This window comes from Tamandua tetradactyla, chromosome 23, assembly GCF_023851605.1.
Source record: "Tamandua tetradactyla isolate mTamTet1 chromosome 23, mTamTet1.pri, whole genome shotgun sequence".
Classification (NCBI taxonomy): domain Eukaryota; kingdom Metazoa; phylum Chordata; class Mammalia; order Pilosa; family Myrmecophagidae; genus Tamandua; species Tamandua tetradactyla.
In genome coordinates, this window is record NC_135349.1 from 1,432,305 (window position 1) to 1,445,710 (window position 13,406).

Consider the following 13,406-nt stretch of genomic DNA (forward strand, 5'->3'; position numbering starts at 1 on the left):
CAGAAGGGGACAGGCACAGGCCTGAGCTCATCCTCGCACAGCCGAGAGGCCACGCTGCCTGCTGCCCACTATCACTCTCTCCTCGAGTGGGACCTGTCCTTGACCGAGATGAGCTAAAGGGGGCCTAGAGTTCCACAGAGGGACCACGTGACCCCAGGGCTGCCAACCACCCCACGGGAGCCAGGGAGAAGGCAGGAGAAGCCACAGGCAGTGGCCTGCTCTTGGAGGCACCCCCAGCCTTGCTGGGCTAGGTAGGTGGGGCAGAGGACACATGGGTGAGTCCCTCACCCCTGAACACAGGGCCAGGGAGGCAGCACTTGGACGAGGGTGAGCCCCCAGACTGTGAGCCGGTCACCCAGCAAGGGCCCCGGTGGCCAAGTGCTGACGAGGCCCCTTGGCTGTCACCTGGATGCCGAGCACTGCATGGTCGTGGCGGCCAAAGCCAGCTGCCCACCAGAGCAGGCCGCAGGGCAGGACAGGCCCAGGGGCAGGGAGCCCGCCGCGTGCACAGCTAGACGCACCTCCATCTCCGAGCTGTGGGCGTGCGCCTTCTGCGCCATATCCTCGGCCTCGCGCATGCGCCGGGTCAGCTGGGGCGAGCACTCGGCAGGGTTCAGCTCGCTGTCGTAGGACCCGAGGATGGCCCGCATGCCGTCCCGCTCCTGTGGACAAGACAGACAGTGTGCTCAGGGCCCGGGGCCCTGCTGCAGGGGCAGGCGGCGTGACGGGCTCCCCCAGTGCACAGTCCTGGAGCTGCCTGTCAGGCCGTGGGCCCTCACACAGGTCTTCAGGGGCTCAGGGACCCCGTTATGTTTTCCACAGCGCCACTGAGGCAAAGACAGGGCCCGAGAGGCTGAGTGACCCAAACCGGCCTGAATCACCAGAGCGAGCCGAGCCGGAGCCCAGCGCGTTCCGGGAGCCCCCCTGAGATCGCCAGGCTGGGGGCTGCTCGCCTGTCTGCGCGCGGAGGCCCTCCCTGAGCCTGCTCTGCCCCATCGGGCAGTGTCTCCTTTCCTCACTCCAGTTGGGAACCCGCTGTGACTTCTCCGAGTCCTAGCAAACTGGACCCAGGAAGTGGGTTTAAATGCTACCCCCGTGACTCCTGGCCTGGCCCTCCACGGACACGTCACGTGTACATGGACTCTCTGGATGAGAGAGCCTTCCACGCAGGGAAGCAGCTGGCATCCCAGTGGGACCGAGATTCCACCGTGCTTGCCACCTGCCCAGAGCCCTCTACAGGGCTCAGAGCCCCCCATCTCTCCACAACCCCAGGCCTCAAGTACGCCACATGTCCTGCTCCCTTTCTTCTTTTCTGGGGCAAAGAGTCAGTCCAGGTTTCCTAGAATGGTAAACTGATCACACAGAATCAGGATTACTACTTGGAGCTGGGACAGAAACTACCGCTGAGCTCTGCCCTGCTGGGAGAGTTGCTCGAGGCTGACAGCACAGCCCAGGGAGCAGGGCTGGGACAAGGAGCTTTCTTCAGAGCCACAGCTGGACAGCACCCCCCTGAGACACCAGAGCGATTGCCTCTTCCTGGAGCTGGAGGCACCGGCAAGACACCAGTGGAAAATGTGGAGGCTGGGCAGCCCTGTCAGCTGCTCCTGGAGACAGGCCTGTGGGAGGCCTGCTCCCCATAGGGCAGCACCCGCCTGCCCGCTGGGCTGTCCACTACCATGTCCTCCTGGCCGGTGGCAGGTTTTAGCTATGGATCTGAGACCAGATGCCTGGATTCTTCACGGCCACAGACACCCAGGCCAGGGTGGGAAACCTCGGCCGAGCAGACTCTAGGTCTAAGCTGTGGGGCAAGTGCCTCCCCTCCCACCCCCCACCTTTCTCCTACCTGCTCTGACACCCATGGGCCACTCTCAGTGGGCAACACAGCTAAAGGCAGGAGGGTCCTCCCAGAGCCAGGCTTGATGGGACACAGCTCACACTGGAGGGGCCCAGGGGGACCCTAGAGTCTACTGAAGTGCAGACTGAGCTAGGGCCCAAGGGTTTGCCTGTCTAAGAAGCCCACACAGTGTGCAGAGCTCGGGGGCCCATGTGCTGGGGCCGCTGCCCCTCTTCCTGGGGATGGGGTGGGGGTGCTGGGACAGTGCAGCCAGAACAAGGAGGTCAGGCTCCTGGGGGACCCAGAAGCAAATCCAAATTCTGCTCTTGCTCACTGGGCACCTCGGCCAGTTCATCACCATCCCCAGGCCTCAGCTCCTGGGGAAGTCAGGCCGCTGCAGCCTGTCCCCAACGACAATGTCAAGACTACATTTCTGAGGTCACACTTTCCACACACAGCCCGTAAACAGCTGGTGCTCAGCGGACGACAACCAACCAGCTGCATTAACACTGCAAATGGCCATGAGCCACAAAGTCCAGGGAACAAGCTCCTGCTCGTGCACGGTCGCAGCCCCTTCCCCGACAGACATGTTGTGGGCAGGAGAGGTGGAGCAGAGGTTAGGTGGGCCTCGACGGGCCGCAGCGCAGGGAGAGCCCTAGACACACCCCCAGGGAGCGCCGGTCAGTCCAAAGTGGGGTGCGGTAACAGGCACCCAGGAAGCAGATGGTCCCACTCCAGGGAGGCCCAATGCCAGCACCTGGTCACTGGCCCCAGAAAGCCCCAGGAGCCTAAGGGCCTGCCAGCACCCCGAGTGCCCGCCCACAGCCGAGTGTCCGCCCGTCACCAAAACCAGCACCTCGCCCCACATGTCACCATTAGCTGATGAAAGGAAATTCAATACGTGAGAAATTAAAGTTACAAATCCAACTGGAGCTGGGTTTTCAGCACGTCTGTGGAAACCTGTCTCCACAGGAAGGTTTATCGACTGCCGGGATGTTATTGGAATCCTGTATCTTCCCATCAACCTCATCACTCCAGGCTGGTCACCTGAGTCGCCAGCACCCGGCATCTGAGCGGCGCTGGGGTGGGCACTGCACTAGGGTTCCCTACATAAACAAGCTATGATCGTCTCCTTTATTGATCAATACATCTCTGAAAGCTGCCCTCCACCAAACTTCTCTTCTATTACGTCTCCAGGCTAGCAATGGATTGTAACAAAGAAAGACATAAAATAAAAGGTTTGTTGTTTGTACTTTTTAAAGAAACTGTTGTCATTAGTCGTAAAAGAGCAAGAATTGTGCTGGTTTGACTTGATAATGACTTTTAAATGACGGACTCCATTTGTGGTAACGTCCACATCATTTCCATCTGAGCAGATGCCACCAATCGACCACGGAGCAGGCAGGCACCCAGGCTGCACTGACAGAAGCCGTCGAGACTTGCTCTAAGATGCCCGGAGCGCAATGCTGTTTCCCTGACACCACGCCGTGGGCACAGGGCAGCCTGTCCATGAGCAACTACACCTGCCTGCGTAATAACTACCACTCACAGAGGACGCGAATACATGGCACAGCTCATGAAGAAATGGGTGGGGAAAAGGGATGGAAGGGGAGGGGGAAGGAAGAAGAAAGGTGGAGCAGGGACAAGGGAAGGTCAGAAAGATGGGGGGGAAGAGGGGTGGGGGAAGAGAGAGGGGAGGGGGAAGGAGGAGGTGGGAGGTGGGAGGGGGAGGGAGGGCAGGCTAGGTCAGGGGCTCTCTTTAGAGGCACTCCCAGCATGCATGTCAGAGTAGCCACTAGCCCTGGACAGAGAGAAAGGCCCATGTCACTACAGGGTACTGCGGTTTGGATAAAAAGGCAAAGCTGTGGACAGAGAGAATGATGTTCTGGAACCATGAGGAAGACGGGGAATTTCCAGACTAATGGCAAAGCTGAGCCAGAGAAGCAGAAGCACCCTTGGCACCCCTGTCCCCCATGGGGAGGTAGAGTCGGGGGGGGCACCCTCCAGGCTGCTGGCCCTCGAGGACTGACCCCAGCAGGCTGCTTTGGCTATCAACAGCCAGCAGTGGCCTCAGGCTGGTCCCTGACGTCAGGGGCCTCCAGGAAAGGTTACGTGCATGCACCGAGGGCGGCCAGCCCTGGAAACTGCTTCACAGGCTAATTCTTTCATTCGTACCATCTCACACACACACTCACACACACACACGTAGCCCCTCTGGGGGCTGAGGGCAGGTGGGCTTGGGGGGATCGGAGAGGAGAGGTGTTCATCGGGGTCGAAGGGCAAGGCAGGCCTGGAGTATTCAGCAGCCAGAGGCTGCGTGTGGAGAAAAGGCTCTGGGCCTCAGGGGACCTGGGAAAGGGGCCTGTACCCTGAGGGGGACAGGGGTGCCCCAGGGACTTTGACAAGGGCAGTGTGGAGGGCAACAGTCACCTCTGTGACCAGCTCGTCCTTCACTGATGGACCCCGGGGGCCGAGACAGATGAACCACATAGAGAGCCGGGAGAGACAGGGAGGGACCAACCGAGCAGCAGGGTGCTCTGCACCCCAGAGACATGCCAGGGACCAACATTCCAGTAAGAAAGTGCCTCGGAGAGGAGGGACAGGATGCTAAGATGCAAGGGGACAGGCCCGAAGGCCACTGTGGCATGGGCAATGATGGGGCCGGCCGCTCCCCCCACTGCTGCCCCGTGAGGCCTGGGTCCTGCGATCACCTCCCAGTCAGGCTCAGTTCTGGGCCTCAATGCCTGGCTGGTCACCTTCCAGACAAGTGGGGGCAGGGCCAAGGCATGGTCAGGACTCAGGACCCCTGGGCTCTGGTGGGGACATGGGCCCGTGACCAAAAGGCCCATGATGAAAGTCCTTGAGAGCTCAGGCTCCAGAGTCAGACAATAAAACCTGGGTGCAAACCCTGACTCTGCTGCCAGCCAGCTGTGCTGCCTTGGCAAAATGACTGAACCTCTCTGAATTCAACCTTCTCATGCAAAATAGTGACCTGACGACCCCCAGAGGGTGTGGGGAAGATAGAGAAGGGGGAGTCACTGCTCACAACACAGAGCCAGGAGACATGGCATTTGTAGAGCTGGAGTAGGGCGGTGGAAGCGAGGACTGCCAGCCTGGCACCTAGCCCCCTCAGGAGAGGCCCCTGTACTGCCCCCTCAGCTTCAGGTGCTCGTCTCCTGGCCCTCCTGTGATGGCTGAGGGCACAGTTCAGGTATGCGCTTGCAGCAGCGCAGCCTGTGCATGCTGCGACTTACTCGGGTGGCTGTCACTCATCTGCTCTCCTGTCTGGCAGGCACAGGGTTGAGGGACAGACACACGGAAATCACCCCTGAAATGGGGTTAAAAAGCACCAGTGCTGGTTTGAAACTGCTATGTACCCCAGAAAAGCCATGTTCTTTTAATCCTGATCCCATCTTGTGGGGGCAGATCTACTGCTTGGGTGGGGTCTTTTGAGTCGATGGAGAGGCGATCCCACCCATTCAAGGTGGAATCAGCTTACCTGAGCCTGTATGAAAAGAATAAAAGGCAGTAAACAGAGAACCTAGAGCCAACGCAGAGGCAGAGAGAGGAAACCAGTACACAGGTTCAGACATGCAATGCTAAGACAGGAACCCCAGGGTGTGCTGTGGAGACGCTCCACGGGGACCCCCAGGCTTGGGGAGGAGGCCACTGGGAACGGCAGCCGAGAGCCATGTGAGCCCCAAGGCCGGGAGCGACGGCCACAGACGCCGCCTGAGACACCGAAACCCTGGACCCCACCAGCCTTTCTGGGGAGAAGGTCCCTCCTGTGGAGTGCCTTCCTCTGGACGCTTTCACGGCCTTAGGATTGTGCCTTGTAACTGAATAACCACCTTTAGGAAGGCCCACCCACTTCTAGTGCACTGCACCCCCGCAGCGCTGGAAAACTGGAACGGCCAGCGAGGGTCTATCCTCTACCCAAGCAGCCGGGGTAGGGCCGACAGCTGGCAGGGGCAGTGCAGCGAGGGCCTTGCAGGCATGGTCTGACCACCAGCCCGGGTGTCAGGGTCGTGTGAGGCTGGGGCCAGGCTCAGAAGCAGCCTCTCTGCGTGTGGGCTCTGACTGGAGACAGAGGCTAACAGTAAAATACTGCATCTGATGGCACTGCCCCCAACCCGACAGTTCTCGAAGGGATGGCCTCCCATACACCATGCCTTCAATGGTCAAGAACTCCAGGTGTGTCTGTCCCAGTCGAAGCTGCCTCTCAGCAGCTGGCGCCTCATGGTAGCTGACTCAACCTCCTCCTTGTCGCCGAGCCCTGGAACACCTGCCATCCCATGTGATGGCCCTCCTGCAGGGGACAGGCCGCAGCAGCTGGTGGCGGAGCAAGATGGGACGTCAGAGCAGAGAACCAGGACCCCGAAACCCACTGGGGGCGACCGTGAGAGGGAGTAGAGCTCCACAGAGCTGCGGGAGACCCAGTCCACAAATGCGCACCCACACCCCTCACCTGTGGCTGGAATAAAAACACCACTGAAGACCACCACTGAGACTCTAACCACAGGCCCACACTCACACAACCTGGGAGTTGGAAATCTTAGGCAGGAAACCAGTAAAAGGAGTCCAAGATGAGGACCGCGAATCCTCGCTGGAAAAGCAGGGCTCAAATCCAGACAACAAATAAATCCCACACGAAGTTCTAAGGAGCATGAGCTCATGGTCAAAAGTCACAAATACAAATGAAAATGGGCCAGCAAAACCAAAACTGGGACAACTAAACCTGCAGTATTCAGGTAACAGAATAATCAGAAGCAGACTATAAAATAAATATGCATATATTTACAGCAATAACAAAAGGAATTTAGGTTATTAGTAAGAAACAATATACTGTAAGAAATAACCAAAATGAAAACTAAAGAATTAAATAAAACTAAGAGAAGTAAAAGTATAAGTACAAATTTTAAATTTAAGTTAGACAGCAACTTAGATGTAGCTAAAGAGAGATTCAGTGAACTGAAAGCTAAATTGAAAGAATAAACCAGAATGAAGAACAAAAGACTGAGAGACAGAAAATATGAACAAGAAGTTAAGAGGCATAAAGGCCAAAATAGGGAAGTCTACTATGTCTCCAATCAAAATTACAGGAAAAAAGTAGAGAATGGTAGGAAAGAGGGAAGAATCAAGTAGATTGAGAATTTCACAGAATTGATAAAAACTTTCAATCCTCAGATTTAAAAAACAGAAGAAAAAAAGCAAAGACTGGGTGGAGGAGTGCTCAGGTGGATGCATGGCAGTTCCCTGTGCAGAACAGCAGCGACAAAAGGCATCGTCCTCACAGGGAAAACAACTCAGACCTAAAAAGACAGGTGAGCAGCAGCAATGGTGGCTGGAAAAGGGTGGAATTAAAATCTTCAAGGTCCTAAGAGGAAATGAGAATCAATTAGATTCATATTCCCAGGTAAACTATCTTTCAAGAATGAGGAAAATAAAAAAAAGTTTATCACCAACATGACATAAGTAGATAAAATCACAATGGATATACTTCACGAAGAAGGACAATAATCACAAAAGGAAGTTTGAGAAACAAAAAGATTATTGAGCAAAGTAACTAATAAGTGTACATTAACCTAAATAAAACTTTGGAAGACAGAAACAATGCCAAGCTTATGGATTTTCAGAGAGGGGGGCCCAACACATACCCGAGGAAAGAGCCCTGAGAGGACAGGAGAGATGGGGGAGCCCAGCACATACCCGGGAGTGGGCACAGTGGCTAAACTGGAGAATTCTCAATTCATGGGCTTTGAGTATATAACTCAAGAGGGTCTCCCTTCACTGTGAGAGATAATCAGCCCTAATTGAACATTGCCCCAGAGGTACCTAACAAATAAGAGAAGCAAAACCAGAAAGATTCAAGCTGTTGTCTACTAACTTAATCAAGTCCCAAAACAAACATTAAAAGTAGCCATAGGAATACAAAAATATCAAGTATCCAATAGGGTGAAATTTGCAGTGTCTAGCATCTATTCAAAGACCACCAGGGATGTAGCAGACAGGAAATGTGGTCAATGATAATAATCAATCAATACAAACTGGCTGAGAATTACCTTGGCTCCTATAACCCAGTACATCATGCCCAGATGTGTCAAAAGATATAAGGTATGCTAAAAAGTCAAGAAAAAACACAGTCTGAGAAAAAAGCAAACATCAGAGCCAGATTTCGATATGATGCAGATTTTGGAATTATCACATAAGAAATTTAAACTAAATATGATGAAGGGCTCTAAAGGAAAAAGTGGACAACTGCAAGAACAGATGGATAACATAGCCAGACACACAAAATCTCTAAGAAAGAGACAAAAGAAAATGCGAGAACTGAATAAAAACTGTAACAGAAATGGAGAATGCAAAAAGGACCACCTACATGCGGCCAATGAAAGAACTGGTGAACATGAAGACTGCTGGTCAACGCAACTTCTCAAACTCAAATGGAAGAAAACGAAAATGAAGAAATGCACAACAGAATATCTAAGAACTTTCAGACATTTAAGAAAATACAACATATGTAATGGGAAAACCAAAAGGTGAAGAAAAGAAAGGCACAGAAAAAATACTTGAAGCAATAACGACCAAGAATTTTCAAAAATTACTGTCAGACACCAAACAAGAAATCCAGAAATCTCCAGAGAATACCAAGCAGAATAAATACCAAAGAAACCTGTATCTAGCCATGTCACGTCCAAATTGTAGAAAATCTTTAGAGAAACCAGACGGGAAAGCAGTATACCTAGAGAAGAACAGAGTAAGAATTGCATTAGACTTCTCTGCAGAAACCACGATGTTGCAATCTTTCAGCAACCCTGCGCAATGAGACACACGGACGCGGACGCTCCCTGCGCAATGAGACACACGGACGCGGACGCTCCCTGCGCAATGAGACACACGGACGCGGACGCTCCCTGCGCAATGAGACACACGGACGCGGACGCTCCCTGCGCAATGAGACACACGGACGCGGACGCTCCCTGCGCAATGAGACACACGGACGCGGACGCTCCCTGCGCAATGAGACACGCGGACGCTCCCTGCGCAATGAGACACACGGACGCGGACGCTCCCTGCGCAATGAGACACGCGGACGCTCCCTGCGCAATGAGACACACGGACGCGGACGCTCCCTGCGCAATGAGACACGCGGACGCACAGAAGACAGACAAGACGACTGCAGCCCCGAAGAGCTCTAGCTGCTTTTTTTTATGTCCTTTCTCACAGCTTTTTTGCTGACCAAGCCTGCTTTTTAGTATAATACTCCCTACATACAAGAGATAGTTAAAAAAAAAACCTTGGGGCTTAAGAAAAAACAAACATTCTGTTCCTCTCAGACTGTCCTCCAAGTAAGCAGATAACAGTCTCCACAGTTTACTGCCAAGGCCACTCTGAAGCCAGTCACTCCCAATAAATTCCGCAGTTTTCTATTAACCCTTGGCTCCTACACATGAAAGCAAGATGAGAGTGGGGTGAACATCTCAAGTGTTTTAAAGGAAAAAACACCAACCTAGAATTCTGTATTCAGATAAATTATCCTTTAAAAATGAAGGATGAATATTTTCTCAGACAAAATAATTTGTCTCCAGTAGACCTGACTTACAAGAGATGTTAAAAGAGGTAATTCAGAAAGAAGAAAAGTAATATAGGTCAGAAACTCTGATCTCCATAAAGAAAGGAAGAACATAAGTAAAGGAATAAAAGAAGGTAAAATAAAATATTTTATTTTTCTTATTCTAACCCAAAATAATAATCACAGCATGCATTAGGCAGTCAGAGAATATGCTACATTTGAAACAAGTATAACTGATACACTCAGAGGAGAGAAAATGGGATCATATAACATGCTGGATCAAAACCAGAAAAGGCAGAAAGAGGGGTAGGTAAAAAAAAAAACAGGTACAACAAATAGAAAATAGTTGCAACTCATTAACTCGCCTAGAAGGATAATTATTTTAAAAGTGAATGGTCTAAATATGCCAATCAAATGAAAGAGACTGTCCAAGTGGTATAGAAACACAAGACCTAACTATATGCTGTCCAAAAGAAACCCACTTCAAGTAGAAAGGAGCACATATGCATACCAGCTGGAAGCAGCGGAGAAGGGGCCCATGCTAATGAACCGAAAGGAAGTTGGAACAGCTGCACTGGTTTCAGACAAAGCTGGCTCCAGCACATGAAGAGTCTAGGGATGGAGGCAGCTCTACACAACACAGGGGCACGAGGGCAGCCAACAACATGTGTGCATCTAACACCAGAGCATCCACATGCCTGAGGCCCAAACCCAGAGAGCTACAAGGGGAGTCAGACAAGCCCACAACTTCAGAGGAGACCTCAGCGCCCCCCATCAGCTGACAGGCTGTGGCACAAGCCAGGCGCAGGGACATCGTTGAGCTGTGTGGCAGCGTCCAGCAGGGCCCAGCTGGTGCTCACAGCCACTCCACCCAGCAGCAGAAGAGTCCATGCACCAAGAGATCACATTTTGCACTCTCGAGCAAAGGGGAAAGAACAGAAACCAGATAACCTATGCCCTCAGACTAGGGTAGAAACTAGAATTCAGTAACGGAGAGAGAGCTGGAAATGCCCCAAATATTTGGAAATAAAATACCCTTACAAATAACACACGGGTCCAAAAAAATAAACTGCCTCAAGAGAATTATAAAATACTTTGAACCAAATGGAAATGAAAATACAGCTTATCAAAATTTATGGGATGCAGTAAAAACAGTGCTTAGAGGAAAATGGAGAACATTGACTGTATATTAGAAAAGAAAAATCTAAGACAATAACTTAAGCCTCCACCTTAGAAAGTTAGAGAAAGAAGAGTGATGAAAGCCTAAAACAAGGAGAAGAAAAGAAAGAACATTTAGAGCAGAAATCAATGAAACAGAAAACAGAAAATCAATAGAGAAAATCAATGAAACCTAAGCTTCTTATTTGAAAAGATCAATAAAATTAATAAACCTCTAGCCAGGGTAACCAAGAAAAAAAGGTAGACGGGACAAATCACTAGTATCTGAAATGAAGGAGGCATGCCATGATCTATGTTCAAAAGGAAACCATCAGCACTCCCACAGCAACAGCAGAGGTGAATAATGGTGTGAGGGACAACAGTTAAGAGGAGGTTTAGATTTCCTACTTGGCGAGGGTGTGTTTATGGTTTCCTTTCTCTTGGGAACAATGAAATGATCTAAAATTGAGAGTGTTGACGGACTGTGGACTTTGGGGCTTCTACATGATGCCTGATGAACGCAGGTGGCTGAAGGATGCGCTGACTGAGAAGTAAATCGGCGAATGATGGTGCACACTTATGATCAAAGGTTGTGAAACTACCAAAAGGAACAAAGTCGCGAGGCATGCAATGATGCGAATGAATATTTGGGACATTCAGTGAGACAAAATAAGCCAGAAACAAACAAACAAAAAAACGACAATGGTAGTCACCTTTAGAAAATGCTTGAAAGAAAACAGGGGCCTAGACTGTAAGCTTTTAGAGAGACACATTAAGTCTGGAGTGGTGATTATTATTTCTGGATTTCGAGAGGCTGTTCTATATATATAACCTGATATTAAGAGATAAGAATGAAGCTGAACAGGTTGGGGTTAAAGTAATTCAGAACATACGGGTAAGGAAGACTGTCTATATTTTAGAACCACACATACTCTTAGAGACCAATGGAAGAAAAGTTTATTTGATCTGGAACTGAAATTTTCTGCAGTACATAATCTAACCCAACCTATCTGTACAGCTCATTTGAACAACTAAAACACAGGGAGCCCAGAATAAGAAAGAGGTCCTTTAATCCTGTACAGATCATTGTAATGCCCGGAAACATCTTAGAATATATTAAGCAGATAATAAAAAAGTACTGGCAAAATCCCCTGAGGGATGGGAGAAAGATTATAGAACTATTAATTCTTACCATCAGGGAATCCCCTGATACTGTGTCAAACTTTAGGGACACCAAAATCAATAGGCCATGCCCTGATCACGAGGCTCACTCTTGTGAAGCTCATGTAGGTAGCGGAGAAGCTTAGACTACCTATGGGCATGCCTGAGAGTTACTTCTGGAGGACCTCTGTGGTTGCTCAGATGTGGCCTCAGTCTCTCTAATTACAATGCTGCAAGCGAAATCACTGCCCTTCCCCCTACATGGGACATGCCATCCAGGAGAGAAAGTCTCCTGGGAAACTGGCAATGTGGGAAATGACTCCCAGGGATGAATCCAGACCTGACACTGTGGGATCAACAATTCCATCCTGACCAAAAGGGGGAAAAGAAGTGTAATTAATAAAGTATCAGTGGCAGAGAGAGTTCAAATAGAGTCGAGAGGCTACTCTGAAGGTTGCTACCTGTCATAACCTACCAACCCCCAACCAGGACAATTCCAGCCAATCCTAAAGAACACCTAGGGCGATATATAAGATTCCACAAGGGTTCCAGGCACTGGAGGAACTTTCCAGAAACCTACAATCTCCAGGTGGGTACCTGGTCTGCGTAAGTCCTGAAACCTAGCCCAGCCTCTCCAGAAATCAGATAGTTCCATCTTCCTACCCCATATTAGTGACAGACCCTTCCAATATCAAAAATTTAGAATTGCCATAGCCCAAACAACCCCGATGAGAGGTATGGAAAGATCAAAGGTGATGGTGGAGTAATGCATAGAAGACAGGATTAAACAAATAAATATGAATGCTAAATCATTAAATTGATGCCTTTTAGTCTCCAGTATTTTAGAGCAGCTAGAATTAAATACCTAAAATTGTATAATCGTAACCCATGTCAAACTCTGAAAATGCTCTACAACTAACTGTGGTGCTGTGCTTTGAAATTTATAGTTTTTTTTGGTATATATGTTATTTTTCACAAAAAAAAAAGGGAAAAAGTCGATTGCGATGATAAAATAATATTTAAGCCTTTTAGCCTCCTATATTCTGGAGTAGCTAGAAGGAAAAATATGAGAGGATCATATGGTAGCCCATGACCAACTCTGGGATCTGTCCTGTAACCACTTGTTGAAGAGTGCTTTGAAATCTATTGCTTTTTTATTTCTTTGCTTTGTATATATGTTATACTATACGATAAAAAAAATAGTAAATAAATAAATAAATGAAGGAGGGGTCTTCACTAGTCAATTCCACTGATATTGAAAGGATAAGGGGAATACTCTGAACTCTAAAAGCAATAAATTTGATCTTTTAGAGGAAATGGACCTACTCCTTGGAAGACACAAACCATCAAAAATCACAAGAGGAAACAGATCATCTGAATAGGCCCGTATCTGTTAAAGGAACTGTATTAATAATTAACAAACTTCCAAAAAAGAAAGCACCGGGCTCTGATTGCTTCACTTGTGAATTCTACTGTGCTGGTCTGAAAGGATGTCTGTCCCCTAGAAAAGCCATGTTCTAATCTAAATCCCATTTCATAAAGGCAGAATAATCCCTATTCAATACTGTATGTTTGAAACTGTAATCAGATCATCTCCCTGGAGATGTGATTTAATCAAGAGTGGTTGTTAAGCTGGATTAGGTGATGACATCTCTCCACTCATTTGGGTGGGTCTTGATT

The 13,406-nt window shown here is 49.6% G+C and overlaps 1 protein-coding gene across 4 annotated transcripts in view; it reads right to left on the bottom strand.

Annotated features, from left to right (window-relative positions):
- LOC143666876 (mitotic spindle assembly checkpoint protein MAD1-like) overlaps positions 1-13,406 on the bottom strand; it is a 267,107-nt gene that overhangs the window by 144,350 nt on the left and 109,351 nt on the right. For 3 of the 4 annotated variants that reach the window (XM_077140438.1, XM_077140436.1, XM_077140439.1), the window contains one exon: positions 522-662. The exons of the other annotated variant lie outside the window; for it this stretch is intronic. In XM_077140438.1, coding sequence (XP_076996553.1) covers positions 522-662 — 141 coding nt within the window. The remainder of the gene's footprint in view (positions 1-521; positions 663-13,406) is intronic. 4 annotated transcript variants of the gene reach the window in all.